We start from the raw sequence: 19,700 nt of genomic DNA, 5'->3' as shown, positions 1-19,700 counted from the left end.
GTATATAAACTTTGGATTCTAAAATGTGACTGAAGACAAGACCTTTGAGATCACACAAACATTGTTCAGGGACTAACGTAGAAAAGGGAAAAAAACAGAAGCTTGGCACTTAAGATTTTTCTCAGGACAACCATATATAGTGCTAAATGCCCACACATTTCACCTCAATCCTAGGAGAGATTCTGTTAAACCATCTTCATTTTATTGTTAAGAAAATCAGCAGAGAGCTTAAGTAATTTGCCCAACGTCACATAAGAAATAAGTGGAAAAGGTGGAGTTCAAATAAAGGCTGTGTGGCTGTGTAGTCCTGTGGTCATAAACACACTGTACTCTACATACTAGGGTCAGTGAGAGAGTGCATGACACAAGTCCTCTTCAAATGGTATGCATATGGCTCAGCTGGAAAAATTACAGACCAAATCGCTATTTGGCTGGAACCTTTATTACTTCAGAAATAAGCATTCTATGTAATGTGAGGGGGTGAGAATAGTTACTTCTGGATTACTGTAATAAATATGTCAAAAACCCCAATCATCTCAATAATCATACACACTTATTTCATTCATTAAGAACATCCAAAAATAACTTTTCTGTATCAAAAACTTACAAACATCACAATAGAGTCAACTAATCGTCCATGCAGGAGAGAAGCTAAAGTCTGCTGGGCGAACTCTAATGAAACACTTTGCCCATTAGAGTTTTTGATCGATACAGTTCATGAAGAAAGACTAGCTATGCTCCCCTGAGGTTTTAGTGCTTAGTCTGAGAGGAATGCAGGGAAGCAGGAAACCAAGTCTTGGGGAAAAAACTGCTTTCATAATCTTAAGTGTTAGCCACAAACAGGCTTCAAAGCCTGAAGAGGTGAAGAAAGGCAAGCATGTGTTCTCTTAAACATTTCAATAAATACACAAAAAAATTTCAGCAATTAGGAATGCCATTTTTGTATATTTGAAAATGTAACAGTTTTCATGCTTTGAATATTTCATCCTGAGAAGAGTTTTAAGGATATTTTGTTCTACAAGGTTTAAAAGTAATACTTAAAAATATACAACTACGTATCAGGAATTCTCCATATGATTAACATTCTGGACTGTCCTAATAATGTCAAACAATGAAAAGCCAAACACAATCACTTCTACATTGTAAAGAAAGCATTGAGAAAGAAAGGAACATTGAGAGAATGTATCTATACATCTTTGTTTATGCTCAATGCTTTTGCTAAGTGCAAGATGAATGTGAAAACAGCAATGATTTGTTTCCAAAGAGCCAGACCCCTCTCACTGACTCACCACCAATGACAGAAGTACTAAGTATTCAAAGGAAGACTGAAGGTGATCCTTTGCCTCTGTTTGGTCCCTTTACCAAACTTCTACATCACTTATGACATTATTTGTTAATATTTCTCATTTCAAAAAATATGCAGCAAAAGAAAGTCTGCTAATTTTCACTTAAATAAGTTTTAAAATAGAACAGTTAAATCCTTACAACACAAACCTTAGTTTTCACATTCATTAAAACATTTTAGAATTACTCACACTTGAGAATTGGAAATGTGTGTACTTATTTGGAAGAGAACAAGTCAATTTATTCTTCAGAAGGAAAAGCAGACCTGAAGCATCATATCAATGGAACATCTGAAACCTCCTGACAAGTCTTATCTTCTACACTTCAATGAAAGCTGCTTGTACAAACTACTTAGTGATCACCTGCCCCTATTAAACCAGCAAGATACCCAAGGTACTGGGGAGGTCCGAAGCTGAGTCACTTCACTTCTTCCTGTTGTTTCCAGTTGCTAGAATAGTGGCAACTCGCATAAATATATTTAATGTATCCATGTAGATTCTCAGCATCCTGGAAAAGAAAATGATGACCTATTACAGACGATGTAACTCTAATAACGACTATAAAAGAACAATCTCTTCACCTAGAAAAGAAAAAGCAATACTATGTGTCATAGGTACAGCATATGCAACGGAAATCAAAAAAAGAAGATGCCAACTAGGAAGGCCCAGACAATAGTCAAGATTTTCTTTGGCAGATTAGTCTCTGAAATGTGAAAGGGCAGCTTTAAAAATCATTATTCTACCCTCTGACCCTCTCTTATGAGTATTGTGTCTTGCAAACAGCCCGGGAGACAGACCATGAAATAATTAAAACAAAACTAAAGTAACACTTTCACAAAAATGTGTTAGACACAAGTCTGGCATTTTTAAATATAATATGCACCCTCAAGGTAACCCCCCACCACCAACCAAAGAAAACTGTTACAAATCTGTGTTACAGCAGCATTTTAAAAAAAATCATTAAATTTTAGTTTCAAAGAAACAAAAAACAAATTACTTTGAAAAACATGATAGACAACATGAAACTCAACGAAGTTGTTTAAATAAAATAACCTACTTTAATGGAGAGGTCAAGGGGAAAAAAGTGTTGTTATACAACAATTGCACCACAGAGCTAATTAACAAAAACCGATAAATATTTGAACCTAATTGAATACCTAAGTATTAAACTTTGTTACCATATAATCAAATGTTCTGTGGATACGCAGTTTACTAAGGAGATAAAACAGACCAAACAGCAACAGAAATCGTAAAATTTGGCAAACCCATTACTGTGGGTTGAATTAAAAAGATATGTTGACATCCCAATCCCTGTACCTGTAAGTGTGGATGCCTTCCACAAAATACCTTATTTGCAAATAGGGTCTTTGCAAATATAATATAGGAGAGAAGATGAGGTTTGTCAGAGCCACCAAGTTTTCTGGCTGCCTCAGGCAAGGATTATCACTCTCCGGGGAGTGAACCAGTAAACAAGATTTGCATCTGGAGGCTGGAGATTGCCGTTTCCTGGTCAAAATAATTTTGGCGACTGTCTTGCTGCGCCAGACGTAGATTTGGCCAAGGTGCACAAAAGATCAAAACCTTATTTCGGTATGCAGCGCTAGGCTTCACCTCCCCAGCGTTGCAGATGCAAGTCTGCGCGCTTCCCTTTGAAGCTGTGTCCGGAGTTTGCAGTTTCGGTTTTTCCTTTTCTCTAATATTCATGTGACTCTGTTACCTGACAACTGACCCGGGGCAGTTCCCCGCCCCAAAACCATATATAAAATAAGAGTGTTTTCTGGGGGGGAAAAGGAAGGAGAGGAAGAAGAATAAAGGAAGAAGCTAGAGGCTTGATCGGAAACCATGTGCTGTCTTCACTCTCTGCGCTCCCCTCGCCTGCCCTGCTTTCTCTCCCTCCCTCAGGAAAAGAACCCGCGGGGCCAGGGCGGACACGACAGAGGTTAATACTGGAATGAGGTGGGCCTCCATCCAAAATGACTGACTGGTGTCCTTCTAATGCCATGTGAAGACAGAGGGAGAGATTGATGGATCTACAAGCCAAGGAATGCTGAGGACAGCTGGCCAAAACAAGAAGCTAGAAGAGAGGCCGGGAGATTCTCTTAGAGCCCTCAGAAGGCACCAACCCTGATGACACCTTGATTTCAGACTTCTGGCCTCCAGAACTGCAAGAGTGTAGACTTCCATAGTTTGAACCATTCAGTATGTACTATTTGTTACATTAGCCCTAGGAAACTAGTATGACCATAAAACAAAACAGACCATCTACAAATGTCCTATGTAACAAAGATAAGACGCTGAACACTACTTACGAATTGATGGGATCATATTTTTGGACTCCATACGGTGGCACTATTTCTGCACGCTTGATTACTTTCTGGGTATCATACAGAAGAAACATGCTGAAAAGAACTAATCCACCATAAATTGCCACTGAGTACAGAGTGGCACCAGCCACAGTGGTGGGTGGAAGAAACATAGATCCTAGGAGGAAAAAAAAAAAAAGAACTCTAACTGGATATATGATTGACATTTCTTTAAAAAAAATGTTTAGTGTCCTGCATAGATAGGAAAAGGACTGATTATATGTACTGAGGAATTTTATGCATATTTAGTTCCAAACCAATGATATTTATTCCTGTAATGGGTTACTTGCCCACATTACAGAAAAGCCCTCGTATCAAGAGCAATTTTTATGTTTTCCAGACCAACTTTCCTATTTTAGATATATTTTGTAAAATCAAAAATAATAGTTTTACCATGATGCTAAATAAGAAAATATAGTCTAAAAGTGTTAAAAATAACTCTTGGACCTGGGCAGCTCAGTCAGTTAAAATGTCTGACTTCGGCTCAGGTCATGATCTTGCAGTTAACAAGTTTGAGCCCCACATCGGGCTCCATGGTGACGGCTGAGCCTGGAGCCTGCTTCAGATTCTGTGTCTCCCTCTCTCTCTGCCCCTCCCCCACCCATGCTCTGTCTCTGTCTCAAAAATAAACAAACATTTAAAAATTTCTTTTAAATAACTCTTACTAGGTTCCCTCCATTAGGATAGCTGAGAACATTAAAGGTTTTAGGATACCAAGAAACGAGTGTCAAAGCGCAGCAGCTCACCCAGCGATGACACAAAGACGACACCCAGGCCCACGCCCAGGGGCGCTCCCATGTTCAGAAACTTCTCACTAGGTGCGCACATGGCCACAGTGGAGAGGCCTCCCACGATGCCCGCTGTGTACCATGCAGCTCTGACGAGAAGAGGGCCCCCTAGCATTGTCAGTGGGGCCACCACTGCACCCATCACACCTGGAGAAAGAGCAAGTAGTTAAGTACTGACTAAATAATAACCAGGAAGGAAATGCCGCTTCTAACTCACACCCCATCTGAACATCATGTGTCTTACTGTTAAACACCAGGACTACAAGGTCTCGCCCTTATTTAGGCAATACTACCCCCAAATTCCACACCCCAAAGTTGTGGCTATCTAAGTTCAAAATCACAACACTACTGCCTAGTTACACAGTCTCAACTCAAAACCACAAACATTAATTTGGAGTTTTAATAACTTTATCAAATTCTGTATGTGAAGTCTACTGGTATTGCTCATAACATTCGTATATATAGAAAAATAGAGATAAAAAGGCTTAAAATGAATAACTCAAGGTTAAACATGCTGCTGCCAAAAGGGAATAAAGTAAAACAATAGAACGCGTATATGACGCTCATCTTAAGATGCAGGAACTTCAAGGACAGGCACTGCTGTTTCCTTGTGTAATGGGGAATGTCATCTCAGTTTGTAAATAGTAATTTTAGTGGTCAGACATTTACAAACAAGTTCAGAAAAATTACAGTAAAAGGCACCAGTAATTTAATCAGCAAAGGTGAATAGAAATCCTTACTTTAAAAAATAAATCTCAAAGAAGGCATTATTTCAATACTCAGTAGAATGTTACCCTCTTCTTACACATTAAATGGACAGAGTTTAACTCAGAAAAGGCAGAGCTATCTTCATACTAAAATTTCAACAGTGTCTCTTCTGTGAGAATAACATTTGTAGATCAAGTAATAAGATATTATTGCATGGTAACGAACAATGAAAAATATCTTTTGCTGTAAGAAAGACAATGAATAAAAATTCCCATGACATTTCTATTAGGATTCCCATCAGTTTTGCAACGGATGGCAAAATTTTTAGCACCCACCGAAAAAACCCTTATTCTTTATCATGCTCCCCACTTTACTTGCCCCAGGTAACTGTCCCAGAATTTGGATTAAGGCACAGGTAGAGGATGAAAAAGTGTCCTTCCCCCCTCCCTCCCTATACTGGTGCCAGCTCTTTGCTCCAGGTTCTTTTGACCCCATTAGGCACCAACAGCCAGGAGCAGGAGGCAGAGCTAGAATGAGGGAGGAAGAATGAGGCCCTGCCTCCCTCATCGTGCTTTCACAGCACCTTCTCTGTGGAACCTGATCCTCCCCTGGCTCCCCAGGGTCTAGCCTGGTGGCCCTGTTTCCCACGGTCTGCCCCTCCAGTGGTCCTCTCCTGTGTGGGCTGACCCCGTCAAAGACAGTTTCTCAGGTGGCCTCGAAGGCCATGATACACTTCTTTGGTTTTTCCATTCTGCATGGTTAGGTTCACTGGAGGTTCTATCTCTGGAGCTTTTATCACTGGGGATCTGGCCCCTGGTGGCTTAGTCTTCCAGAGATCCTGGCCACCATGCTATACCAAGGTCTTATCCCAGACGCCATGGTCCTCTGGGAGATCCAACTCTCATGGCATAGCTCTTTGGCAATGAGGCTCCTTATGTCCTAGCCTTCTGGGAGACTTATCTTCAATATCTGGTCCTCAAAGACTGTGGGCACCTGATTCTTGGCCTTTTCAGAATAGTAGCCCCTAAATTTGAGGCCTTTGGGGGTCTGGTCCTCCAGGACTTTTTGTCAGCTCTGGGGAGGTCCCTCCAAAGGCCTGCTCCCCATGGTCTGTCTCTTTGGTGAGCCTGTTCTGTAAGGCCTAGTTATCTGATGGTATGGGCAGCTGTGGAGGGCAGCTTCCTATAGCTTTAGCAAACTTTTAAGTTTATTCGGAGATATTTCAATGATACTTTCTCATAAAAATCTTAAATGGTAATAGATGTCTGCTGCTAAAGGACATTATCAATCACAAAACTAACAAAGATAGCTCAACATTATTATTGTGAACAAAAACTAGCAGTCACTGAACTGGTACAGCCACTATGGAAAAGAAGTATGGAGGTTCCTTAAAAAATTAAAACTACAGGGGCGCCTGGGTGGCTGTTGGCTAGGTGTCCAACTTCGGCTCAGGTCATGATCTTGCGATCTGTGGGTTTGAGTCCTGCATTGAGTTCTCTGTGCTGACAGCTCAGAGCCTGGAGCCTGTTTCCGATTCTGTGTCTCCCTCTCTCTCTGCCCCTCCCCCACTCATGCTCTGTCTCAAAAATAAAATTTAAAAAAATACAAAAAAAATTAAAACTATAACTATCATGTGATTCAGCAATCCCACTTCTGGGTTTATAACCAACAGAACTGAAACCTAGATCTCATACAGATGCCTGTACTCGCATTTTCACTGTAGCATTACTTAGAATTTCCAAGATGCAAAAACCAAATTGTCCTTCAAAGGGTGAACGGATAGATGATGTGGTGTATATACACAAAGGAGTAGTATTCGGCAGTAAAAAAGAATGGAAACTTGCCATTTTTGACAACATGAATGGACCCTGAGGGCATGACACTGAGAACAAATACCACACGATCTCACTTCTACGTGCAATTTAAAAAAGTCAGACTCAGAGAAACAGAGTGTAGAGTGGTGGTTACCAGGGGAAATGGAGTGATACTGGTCAAAGGGTATAAACTTCCAGTTATAAGAAAAATTGGAGGACCTAATATACATCATGGTAATTACAACTATTAATTACTCTATCACCTACTTGAATGCTAAGAGACCAGATCTTAAATGTTCTCTCACCACAAAAAAGAAATGGTAAATATGAAATGGAAGTGTTAGCATATGGTATGGTGGTAATCATTATGCAATATATACTCTTTTTTAAATGTTTACTTAATTTTGAAAGAGAGAGACAGAGTGTGAGCAGGGGAGGGGCAGCAAGAAAGGGAAACAAAGAATCCAAAGCAGGCTTCGGGATCTCAGCGACAGCACAAAGCTGAATGTGGGGCTCGAACTCACAACCATGAGTTCATGACCTGAGCTAAAGTCGGGCACTTAACCAATTGAGCCACCCAGGTGCCCCATCATTATACAATGTATAAATGTATCAAATCAACCACATGTACATCTGAAAACTTGGTGTTATATGTCAATTATGTCCTGATAATACTGGGGGGAAAACACAATTAGAATAGTTTCCCAATGATCATTTCAGTAATTTCTTTATAGTATCATTTAGTCCTGATTAAGACTACAGCTCTATCTACATAGTGCTAAACATCTAGATGAAAAATGAAAATGGAATGCCTGGGATGTTAATATTAGCCAAAAGACAACTCTGAGGGGTTGACTTTGGGTCATCCAAACTTTCTTCAGGTCTCATCTCAATCGTTCCAGTGAATGAAAGAATGGACATGGGGCACCTGGTTGGCTCAGCTGGTTAAGTGTCTGACTCCAGCTCAGGTCAAGATCTCATGGTTCATGAGTTCGAGCCCCACATCAGGCTCTCTGCTATCAGCACCGAGCCTGTTTCAGATCCTTTCTCTCTCCTTCTGTCTCTGGCCCTCCCCAGCTCATGCTCTCTGGCAAAATAAATAAACTTCAAAATTAAAAAAAAGAGTGGATAGAGGGTTAGACTTGAAGAAATAAAGCACTTCTTGGCATGTTCACCTCAAATAGCTTCAATTTCCTCATCCACAAAACAGAAATACTAATGCCTACCTGCACAGCTTAAAATACATAAATACATATAAAGTGTAAAACAAAAATTGGCATTCATGTTGTGCAGTGACGGTTTAACAGAGCAGGCCTAAGGTTATCTTTATGTAGACTTGCTTGCAGAGCTGATCCTTGGCTGGTATTTAAGGATATGGCACTTGAAGCAGTCTCTGACTGCTTGTGCAAACAATAGGAGTTATGCTGAAAGACTGTTTTCCTTCTGGAAATTTGTATTTTGGTAGTTGTTAGGAGGGTCCCTACATGATTAGCCCTTAATAAAGCCCATGGGCAGCAAGTCTCTGTGATGGGCTTCCCTGGACAGAAACACTGCACGTTACCGCTCTTTACACATCCTCACTGTGTCCCCTCAGAGGAAGGAGGGAGCACTGAAAGCCTGTGGATGGCTTTCTCCAGATTCTGTCATGTGTTCTTTTGTCGTCCTTAGCTCTGAGTACAACTATATACTGAGGCCTAGGACTCCGAATAAATGGGTAGTCTTGGAGGCCCCCTCTAACACAAAAAATACCGCGATTCAAGTAATTTATACACCACAGTATCAGATTAAAAGGAGTTTTTCTAAGCAACCCAGATAGAAAGCCCTTAAGTTTGAGCTCAAATTAAAATGACTATTTTAATTCAACAAGTCACTAAGTATCTACCATTTATCAGAGATAAAAACACTGAACCTGTTTTCTCAAGAAACTCAAGTGTCAAAAATGGGAAACAGGTGCAAAACTCCATTCATTGGACAAGATACTACAATCCAGAGAATTATAAACGTAATGTAAATGCTAAACTCAGATGGTGAGGATTTTGGTGTTTTAATAAAGGGATATACACTTCATACTTAAAACAAACAAACAAAAAAACCCAAAAAGCTCTGTATACTACTGTGATATGCAGTTGTAACAAAGCTGAGTAATCCTTAAATATTTACAGATAATACTAAAGAGGTATTAAGTTTTATAGAAGTACATGTATTCTTATATATTTGATAAATTTTTTTTAAAGTGGATTATTGCTACTAGAAAATAATGACATAGTTTGCACCAGAAATCTGTCATATTAGGTGCCAGAAACCCAACTTCCGTTTACTAACCCATGTTACAAACATTTCAGAGCCTGTTTCCATGGAAGTTTCAAGGAAATGCTCATAAAATTTGTCTTAATAAAAAAAAAAAGCAGAAAACATCCATTAAAATAGAGAACAGATTGTTGCCAGAGGGGAGGTGGCAGGATGGGCAAAATGGATGAAAGGGAAGGGGAGATACAGGCTTCAGTTACAGGGTGAGTCACAGCATAGTAAATGCAGTCACTGACACTGTAACGGTGCTGTTATGATGACAGATGGTGGCATAACGTACAGAGAACTGGAACTACTATCTTGTTCACCTGCAACTACTGTAACATTGTTTAACACCTACACTCAAAAACAGAAAAAATAAAATCTGTCTTGTTTTGCAGTAGAGAACATGTATCTAAGATCCACTTTTGTTTCTGGATGTAGTTGGTTCTTTAGTCAACCCACAAATATGGAAAACACCTTATCTAAACTTTAAAATATTTGTGTCTCCAGAATGAAGGGAGGTATTAGATCATATACCTAAAAGGATATTAAAACTGTCCTGCAATACCAGGCGGCAGACTGCCTTTGCCCTGTCCGTGGTACTCTGTGCTCAGACCTATCTAAATAATGACCCAGTTAACCGTATCAGAGACAAAGTGTATTTCCAAAGATCTTTTTTACGGTTTTCCTTCTTCCAATGCTCCATCACAAAATTTTGTATTCCTATTCTTTCTTGTGACTTACTGCCCCTTTCCTTCTCCACCCTCATTTTAAAATTTTTCTCAAGATACACAAGAACAATTTTCAAGTAATATGTATCAGGTTTGAAATGCTTCCAGTATTAGACAAAATGCATAAGGAAAGCTACATAGATAAGACTGTCACAGGAGGCCAAGTATAATATTGGGGATGTCCGTGGTCTTAGTATCTGAATCATTAACTTTTCAGAGTAGAAATCTGGCAATAATATAACCAGTATTAAGTACAAAAAACTCTGTTTTCTAAACATGAGTCTTTATTAAATTATGCATAAATAATTTACAATTGTAAAGAACCACCAAAGAACATAGTAAACATTGTTTAATAAAAATTTAAAATTAGAACATACCAGAATGTAGTAACCAAGCAAGATGCTTTGGGCCTGGGCTCTGGTCATATGGTATTGACTGTACCAGCATTCCAGCTCCAATCATGGCTGCAAAGGTTGCACCAATTGTCTGAAACGCACATATTATTAAGAAAAATCAATCCTTATATACAACAAAGGAAAAACCCTCCCTCAAGTTCCAAGTTAAACAATAAACTTTGTTTAAAAAATTAAGGATAGGGAAACGGGATGGCTCAGTCGGTTAAGCGTCTAACTTCAGCTCACATCATGATCTTGCAGTTTGTGGGTTTGAGACCTGTGTTGGGCTCTGTGCTGATAGTTCAGAGCCTGGAGCCTACTTCAGATTCTGTGTCTCCCTTTCTCTGCCCCTCCCCCACTGTATGTTAATCTCTCTCACTCTCAAAAATAAATGAACATTAAAAAAAAAATTAAGGATAATGAACTGATCCTAGGAGGAGAAAAGAGTGCCCCCTACTGTCACACAAAGTTTTGCTGATACCTCCAAGTGAATACACTGAACTTTGATTGAGACCATCATCTTTTAAAAATTTTATTCTTCCTAGACAGAGGCCTAACAAAACGTCTTTAAGAGTGCCCAAATAATTATTTTTAATTGTATTTATTTTTGCATAGCAAACTGCATTAAAAATTAATCATAATACACCAATTAGAATATATATATAGCACACTGCCTGGAACTCCATTATTTGCTTAACAAAAACCTAAAAAACAGAAGCATATGGAAATGAGAGTAAGATTCTACGTCTCTATCTTCTTAGTTTTCTAGCTGACTTGGTCCCCCATCTCCTTGGTCTTAGATTTCCATTGTTATGACATATAGAAAGAAATGTACATAGTAGAGGATGTGCATATACAAAGAAATGTACACAGTAGAGAAAGATGATAATGAACCTTTAGGAAACTCAAAAGAGAAACTGCATACTTGCTATTCTTAGAAACAGCAGGTATCTCGTAGCCCAACTATTCAAAAAACAATGGGTTGTGAATACTTTTGTAATGCTTTTGCTTAGAAGTCACTAATCCCAGGTGTGACCTAAGGCCTGCCTCCCTCCTTTGCATTATCTGACCCACAGGCATGTGAATGTTCAACCTCAGATGTAAAGTACAGATAAAAGACAAAACTGCTGTTTTTGCTGAGAATGGGAAAGCCTTTACTCATTAATAGAAAAAAGTACACTAAGTTCTATTAGATCACTTTCCAATGAAGAAGTAATTACTAAAATCCACTTTGTGCATTTCTTCATATTTCACACAAATGCAAGGCACTTTCAGGATATTTATCACAACTGCACTTTTTTTCTTTTAAGGTCCTTCTTGTTCATGACCCACCTCCATTCTTTGCCTTTTACCTTTCCATACTCTACACTCCAGCTACACTGAAATAGTAGGGATGCAAATATGACTGCATTTCATGCCTCTTTAATTCTTTTCACTCTGCCTAATTCATTTGACTTATTCAAGGATTACCTCCTCGTCACCTAGAAATTATTCTGGGAGGTACCCTGACTGCCATAAGCAGTGTTAGAAGCCTCTCCTCTGGGGCGCCTGGTGGCTCAGTCGGTTGAGGCTCCAACTTCAGCTCAGGTCAGATCTCATGTTCGTGGGTTCGAGTCCCGCATCAGGCTCTGTGCTGACAGCTAGCTCAGAGCCTGGAGCCTGCTTCCGGTTCTGTGTCTCCTTCTCTCTCTGCCCCTCCCCCTCTCATGCTCTGTCTCTCTATCAAAAATAAATAAAACATTATTAAAAAATTAAAAAAAAAAAAAAAAAGAAGCAGCAGCCTCTCCTCTGTTCCAGAATCACTTGGTACCAACTTTGACATTATTTATGTGTATGTCTGTCACCCCCAAAAAAGCTTCACCTTCCTCTGGGTAGCACCTGAATGGCTTTCCAAACTATTTTATTTAAGTAGCTCTAACAGCTGGTAAGAGTGATCTTATGCCCATAGGAAGTGAGAATATGGCCCAAGCACAAAACTTCTTTGAAGTCTTATTTTAGGTGCTAAACTCTTTCATATAGCCATGTTGCTTTGTTAAAAAGCACTGCTTTAAATTATTTACTTGATTAAAATGTACATTCCTGGGACTATGCACCATACTTACTCTGTGCCTTCACGAAGTTCCAGGCTAGGAGATTCAGGACACCCATCAGAGAAATAAGATCCTAATAACAGTGAAGTGTCCAAATGGCCACGCTACCCTAAATGGTTCTCCTTTAGAAAGTACAGTGGAAACATCACAGATTTGGAAATCTGTAGGATATAAACTGTCCCATCCCCCCTTTCCCTTCCAGTCTCAAACTCACATTCTTGTAGTCCTTCATTTCAGTCCCTGAAAAGCCCCAGCTGGTATGTTTGCTTCTTGTCTCTTCCATTTGAGTTCTTAGAACTCAGAGACGAATCATACTTCCTGCTGTTCCAGTCCCTGCAATCGCCTGACTGCTTAGGCACTCTCCTAACCCTGTCTGATTCTATCTTCTTCACAGTCTAGACCTCAAATACTTGAAGTCCACTCTGATTTTTTTTTTTTTAATGTTTATTTCAGAGAGAGAGAGCACGAGAGTGCATGAGGATGAGGGGCAGGGAGAGAATCCCAAGAAGGGATTCTGACATGGGAGGCTGGATCCCAAGATCAGGAGATCATGAGCTTAGCTGATATCAACAGTCAGACACTTAACTGACTGAGCCACCGACCCCTCGACCCCGGCCCCCACTTAATGTTCATTTACTTGAGAGAGAGAGTGAGAGAGTGAGAGAGTGAGAGAGAGAGAGAGAGAGAGCGAGCGAGCGAGCGCACGCGCGTACTCTGACACTACTGCGAAGCCGGTTTTAACGACTACCTCTTTTCTTTTGCTCAAGCTGCTCTGTAAACCTAGACTACCTTTATTCTCTCCTAAAATAAAAAAACGACAGCCTCCAACAGTTCTGATGAAATCAATGTTTCTTTCATGGAACTAGTCCAAGATAAAAACAGTCTTTCAACGGATTTTACGTTTTCTACTTTTCCTTGCACATCCTTCAACACTTACTCAAGTTCATCTCTTCAACCAGACAGTAGAAAAACAGCTACCACTTTTGAAATAATTTTTTCTTTTGTTTTGTATCCAGCAAAACAACAAGTGCTCATGAAACACTCACTGAATGTAAAACCTTACACAGGGTCAGGAAAGTTCAGAATGTCGGCGATAAATATTCTCTACTGAACTTCTAAGATGGTTTTGCATTTGACCCATCTTTTTTTTTTTTTTAAACAAAATCGCTACAAAATACAAGCCGTTTGATATCTGTTGCTAGGTAAGTAGGATATTCCTGTATATTTGGTTTTCAACCCCTTTGCCAGTATTTAAATACATGCTCAACAAAGAATGATTGCTGATTTACCTCAGAATGTACTTCCTACTTTGTCTCAGCTGCGCTACTAATTCACAGATTTGAACAGCTTGTCAATATACTAAGGGATTCTTTCCATTTAACCCAACCCCCTCCACCAGTATTTTTTGCCTAATCTTTTGATATTTAGTGGAAAAGGAAAACAAAAACAAGCTGACTTACCACCCAAGAGCCTCTCATCATGAAGTTCATGAGCACAGGAGTTCTGCTCACTGCCAGGGCGGACAAAGCTGTTAAACCAATACTCCCTGCTAAGTACATATAGGTAGAATGAATTCTATCCTTCACATACTGAGGCCAAACTCTGTAAGAAACACAACATGGTTCATTTATAGAAGCATGGATATAAATTTTGGTTCAATCGTTTATTTGCTGGGAAACTTTAGGCAGTATCAATTTATTGCTCCAATCTTATTCACTTCATTTATCATGGAAATCATCCTGCATACGTTGGAGCTATCATAAAAATTGAATGATATAAAAGAAAAGAACTTCGGGGCCCTGGGGTGGTTCAGTCAATTAAGTGTCTGACTTTTGATTTTAGCTCAGGTCATGATCTCCCAGTTCGTGAGATGGAGCCCCACTTCAGAATCTGTGCTGGAATTCTCTCTCCTCCTCTTTCTGTACTTTCCCAACTTGCACTCTCTCCCTCTCTCAAAACAAAGTTTAAAAAATAAAAACAAGACATAAACACTTGGCACATTTACAAACACATTTTCTCCTTGCCTAAATACATATAACCTTGGTAAAAGATTTTTATTTAAGTTTGAACAGATGCCAAAAGATCTTATTTTTATTCATGTATATTTCTATACAGTTGGAAGATTAGATATAAAACATTCCAAAAGTGGCAAGAGAAGGATGAAAGCCAAATCGGAACCTTGAAGATTAGAAATGTTTGGGAACAATTTACTCACACAGCCTTTTCGATAGCTCCAATCTCATTAGACATTCCCAAGCCATAGTAGCACAACGCTCCAAGACCAACAGCAGCCCCTCCAGCAATAAACCATCTTCCCATCTGATCAACTGCAGAGCATGGAAGGAACTGCACATTAATACAGTCATATCTGGACTAAATTAAAATGTGGATGGTAAGCCCTTTCTAATATTTATAGGAAGAAAATCAAGCTATATACCGTATTCCTTTGTAACAACCATAATTAGCACATATGGGGGTATAGAAATGGCCTTAAAATTAGGGGACCAGTAAAAAAGGACAATGCTAAAACCTAAGTGTAATAATACAAAAAGATCAAATTGACTGGTCTTTAATTCACTCCAATGAACTTTAAGGAGGCAGTGGATATGGGAATACTTCCGTAATACATAGTATTTTACTCATAAGAATCTGGGGTATGTTCTCAAGATATTCTTAGAAAGTAAAGATGAAAATGAAATGTTATTAATCATACCACGCTGTGTCTAAAGTGCTATTAACAAAGATGATGCTTAACAGAGAAAGAAAAAGGAACCAAAACTATAATCAGGGTTTATGCGGCAGAATCAAGGGAGAAAGTACTCTGAAGTAAGAGCAAGAGAAACAAATAGCTTATCAATTCTAACTGGCTGGAGGTATTCATAAAGAGCATCTTACCCCCTTTAGTATAAATTTGTTCACTAAGAATATCACTATGCTGTACCTGTAGGATTTATATAATTTGGTTTTCAGGGCAAACTTATGTATCAGAAAGAAATGCCCTGAAGGACACGGATTACTGCCCTTTCTCATTATAATATATTGACATTTTGTAAAGTTGTTAAAAAGCAATAGTATTCCTGGACTCTAAGTGGGTAGATTAACAATCTGGTTAACCTTGCAAAGCTGAAATTCAAACTGACTTCGTTAGATTTGGTTTCCAGGGAGGTCATATATCAGTTAAGAGGACTCTTCTTGAACATCTAGGCTTTCATTAGTTTCTGGTTTAGTGATTTTCTCTTAGCTTGAAACATACAAAAATATGATATACTTGAATGAAGATTCTAGGCAACTTCAAATGAACTTCCTTAATGATTATATCTTTTTAAACCATGGCATATTAACTATCAATCCTTTCTTAAAAATGTTAAAAGTAACATTTTCTCTGGAAGAAATATGAATAGAAACCAATGGACCCAGTGTGAAGTATTAATTTTTTTCTGGGTCATGAGATCCTGAAAAATGACTGATTGTCTTTCTTCCCAGAAAATGATCATATACGTAAGTTGGTACATATGTTTAGGAGGCTGTTCATGGACTTAAAATGTATTCGCAAACTCCAGTTCACAAACTTAAGAGTACTGCCTACTTTTGAATATTTTTTCCATTGATGGCTCCAATGCTGCCTCCTTAAGTTCTTGGCCAGTTCTCCCACGCCGGATCCCAACTCTTGTCTTGGTGGCATATTCCTGACATACATGAAACAAAGACACACAGTACAGACACACCAAAACAGAAGGTTACCAATAAAATAAAACGAAATCTCATTGCATTAGAAAACCCTATACTAATTTGGTACTTTCTATGTATGTACTTTCAGTATAAAAGTATGTTAGCTAAGCTAAAAAATTAAATGTAGTAGACCCTACCTGTGGTCTATCTTTGAAATGATTCACTTCTTAGTTTATAACTTTACTTCTTAAAGTTTCAGAATAATTGTCTATTTCATAAACTACAGATATGTATCTCTAGAATTACATTTCAAGCACTAACTTCTAAAAAATCTGCATTCAGTATGTATTAACTGCTTTAAAAAATTGTTTTTGGGGGGCGTCTGAGTGGCTCAGTCGGTTAAGCGTCCGACTTTGGCTCAGGTCATGATCTCACGGTTCTTAGGTTCAAGCCCCACGTCGGGCTCTGTGCTGACTGCTAGCTCAGAGCCTGGAGCCTGCTTCGGATGCTGTCTCCCCCTCTCTCTGACCCTCCCCTGCTCGCGCTGTCTCTCTCTGTCTCTCAAAAATAAATAAAAATAGCCCCAAGCTGTATTTTTTAAAATCTAGAGAATGGGGCTCAAGAAAGTTACCTTTGCTGAACACAAAGCCAAAGGGAGGGATGACTACTACTTCTCTCTATTTTAGCTCTTTTCAACAGGGGAACAGTTAATTCAAGAGAAAACAGCTGTCTCTTTTAGGTTGTATGTATTTCCTAATCTACCTCACATTTCTAATTTGAATGATGAAGGATAACTCTATTATAAAAGAAAAGGGCTCACTCTCTCTAACCTAAAGGATTTTACCACTCTCTAATCAAAAGCTGAAATGACATTTTTAGTAACGTTTCTAGCTACTACTGGCCAACTGGTAATATTCCTGGGTTCTTCAGCTTTTAACTACAGGCTCCACAATCTCTTGTGCCATAGAGCACTCAATCTCTCACAAATTACTATAAATTCTCTGAACGGAACTCCAAAAGCTGTAAGAGAAAATGATAAGAGGTCTTTCATACATGGTAAGGAGTAACAAAACGATACAAAACTAATGGGGAGAAAGAGTTGATTTGGGGCATTATCAGGGCTAACTGTTTCAGTGCATCACTAATGGTAAAATATGGAACATCATACTATCAAAAAAAAAAAAAAAGAAAAGAAAAGATCCCAGGGCACAAAGAGACACAACACAATAATATTCAGATTATCTTTACCCTGCTGGGTGTTAAGAGCCATTGATGCTTCGTGATGGAATTCTTCACAACAGGGGAGGCCTTAGTGAAAGCTGGTTGGAAAACCCTGGAAGGTAGTGTCCGAAGACACACGAGTCGTGCGGCCAGCATGGTGGTGCACCAGGTTTACCAAGCAGATCTGAAATGCTAGTTAGAAACAGACAAAAAAGAGCCCTTTAGCTGAGTGAGGGAATAACACAGAACTACTGAAATATGAAAGGGCTAATCTTATTTTAGGAGAAAAATGGAATAGTGACCTTTTAAATGATAAGGATGAATTCTCTGCTTATTCCTTGTTATTTCAAGAAATCTATCTCACAGAAACCAGTATGGGATGGATCACCAAAAGAGAATTAAATCTCAGTTTGAACAATAAGGTGTAGGACTCTGTAGAGGTTAGGTGTCTAATACAAAGTGAATGTTAATTTCTTACAGGGTGTGTGATGGCTTTTATGGATGTGGGTTTAAGGTTTATACCAGCATTCAATAGGAAAATTTGTAACAAGACTGTACAACTTCTGAGCAGAAGAAAAATGTCATCCGAGGAAGAAATGACTAACTCTTGAAGGTTATACTGCACTGTAAGGCTTCAGGACGTCAACAGTAAGGACGCATTATAAACTTTCGCTAAACACGCCAAATATTATGTCCTTTCAAAATGTAACAGAAGTATTCCTTTCAAAATGTAACAGAAGTATTCAAGGTACTGAAACCATCTGGGATGTATCTTAAAATGTGGATCCTGGGTCTTAACTCTGGTCCCAATAATTCAATCTCCAGGAATGGGGCCTAGGAACAGGTTTTACCTAGCACACCAAAAGCTAGGAATCCCTGCTAATTACTTAACCGAGTGTACTTCCAGCTCTGCCACTGCATCTATAAGGGGGTGTGCAACACTGGGAAAATGCCGAGTCCTTCTAGTACTTTCACGTCGTTACGTCATCTCAGTACGTTGCTGCTGTTTATTCCACTCAGTCACGACACATGGATTGGGAAAGAGGCTCAGCCGAGTGGACACCACGTCGCGTCACAGAACAAGGTCGAAATCTTGCTTCTGTCACATGCTAGAAATGGCCTCTTAACAGTTTGCCCTCTGAGACTCCAGTGAGTTAGTTATAAAATGGATAAGGTGTCACCGACCCCAAACCCCAAACGCTTCTGTAAGCGTTGATGCGTTCGAGAGCCTGGTCCCCTGAGCAAGTTCACCCAAGCTCTCTAGGCTAGATTTCGGTTTAGAACTCGCAGCAAGCCTCCAGTCTCCCAGCATCAACGCACAACCCTTATCAAGCCCCGCCTTATCTGAGCGGGCGGTGGCTGTGCGGGCCGGCCGCTGGGTGATTCAGCACCTCGCTGCCCAGGCAGAAGAGGGCAGCGGGGCGAGCCCCTGCCAGCCTATCCCAGGCCCTGCAGCCGTCGCCCCCATTCACCCGGTCACCCACAGGACGGTGACTCGTAAAACGCCGCAGGCCGTGACGCAGCCAGCAGCGCCGCCGCCTTCAGCTCTCCTCGGATGCACCGCGAGGCTGGTCGTCATGACAGCGGATCTGCGGTGTCACAGGCGGCCCTGGGTACCCATACCTCAGTCCCCGGTCACCTTAACCGCGCAGTTACCCTTCCGGGCCGGCGAAACGCAAACGCGCACACCCCGCTGGACCTCCGCCCGCTCGCTACTGTCGGTGCGCGCGCAGTCTCCTCGACTCCCTGCGTGACGCAACATCCGGAGACTCGCCAAACACTAGGGGCACCCAATCATGAGCGGATCCCTGACGGAAGGGCGGGCACGGTACGGAGGAGGGGTTCCGAGCTAGAGGGGCGGGGCCAGCAAGAGTTGTCGGGGGCGTCATAGTCGGCGTCCATTTTGGGTGTGGGCAGCGAAGGCATATTGGTCCTGTTAGCTATGGATAGCGGAGCTGGTCTCCGTTTTTGCCTCAACACTTTCATAGCGGCAGTTACAAAAATTACGTAAAAATGGAAAAGGAATTAAGTGAGAATTAAAAATTATTCCATTGTCCTTTTCTTTCCTCATGTCGCCTTTTTTCGCCTTCTCAAGAATGTATGTGAGGTGAATACCGTGCCAAACGTGGTAGTTTCAAAGGGGAGCAAGTCGGTTTCTTGGATCTGATACCTAAAATTGGCTCATGAAATGTAGGAAAGGGTATAAATCACCCAAGGTCACCGGGCCAGATTTTAGCAGGTTTTTTTCTCCACCACTGCTCTTCCCAGGGTACATTTTCAAGCACAGTG

At 40.1% G+C, this 19,700-nt stretch overlaps 1 protein-coding gene across 3 annotated transcripts; it reads right to left on the bottom strand.

The window, feature by feature from the left end:
* Positions 1–420: 420 nt before the first annotated feature.
* Positions 421–19,162, bottom strand: GHITM (growth hormone inducible transmembrane protein). 3 transcript variants are annotated; one of them, XM_029932044.1, is made up of 9 exons: positions 19,035–19,162; positions 17,439–17,603; positions 16,108–16,207; positions 14,737–14,848; positions 13,982–14,123; positions 10,414–10,522; positions 4,453–4,641; positions 3,653–3,824; positions 421–1,851 (listed from the first exon to the last, which is right to left on the bottom strand). In XM_029932044.1, exons 2-9 carry the CDS (start codon positions 17,565–17,567, stop codon positions 1,767–1,769), a joined length of 1,038 nt encoding a protein of 345 aa, XP_029787904.1. In that variant the 5' UTR covers positions 17,568–17,603; positions 19,035–19,162; the 3' UTR covers positions 421–1,766. The 3 variants fall into 3 exon arrangements, with proteins under 3 accessions (XP_029787904.1, XP_029787905.1, XP_029787906.1); XM_029932045.1 differs by having other exon boundaries at positions 19,051–19,157; XM_029932046.1 differs by having other exon boundaries at positions 19,068–19,131.
* Positions 19,163–19,700: the final 538 nt, after the last annotated feature.

Source organism: Suricata suricatta, chromosome 2, assembly GCF_006229205.1.
Source record: "Suricata suricatta isolate VVHF042 chromosome 2, meerkat_22Aug2017_6uvM2_HiC, whole genome shotgun sequence".
NCBI lineage: Eukaryota > Metazoa > Chordata > Mammalia > Carnivora > Herpestidae > Suricata > Suricata suricatta.
This window is presented reverse-complemented; position numbering and strand designations above follow the sequence as displayed.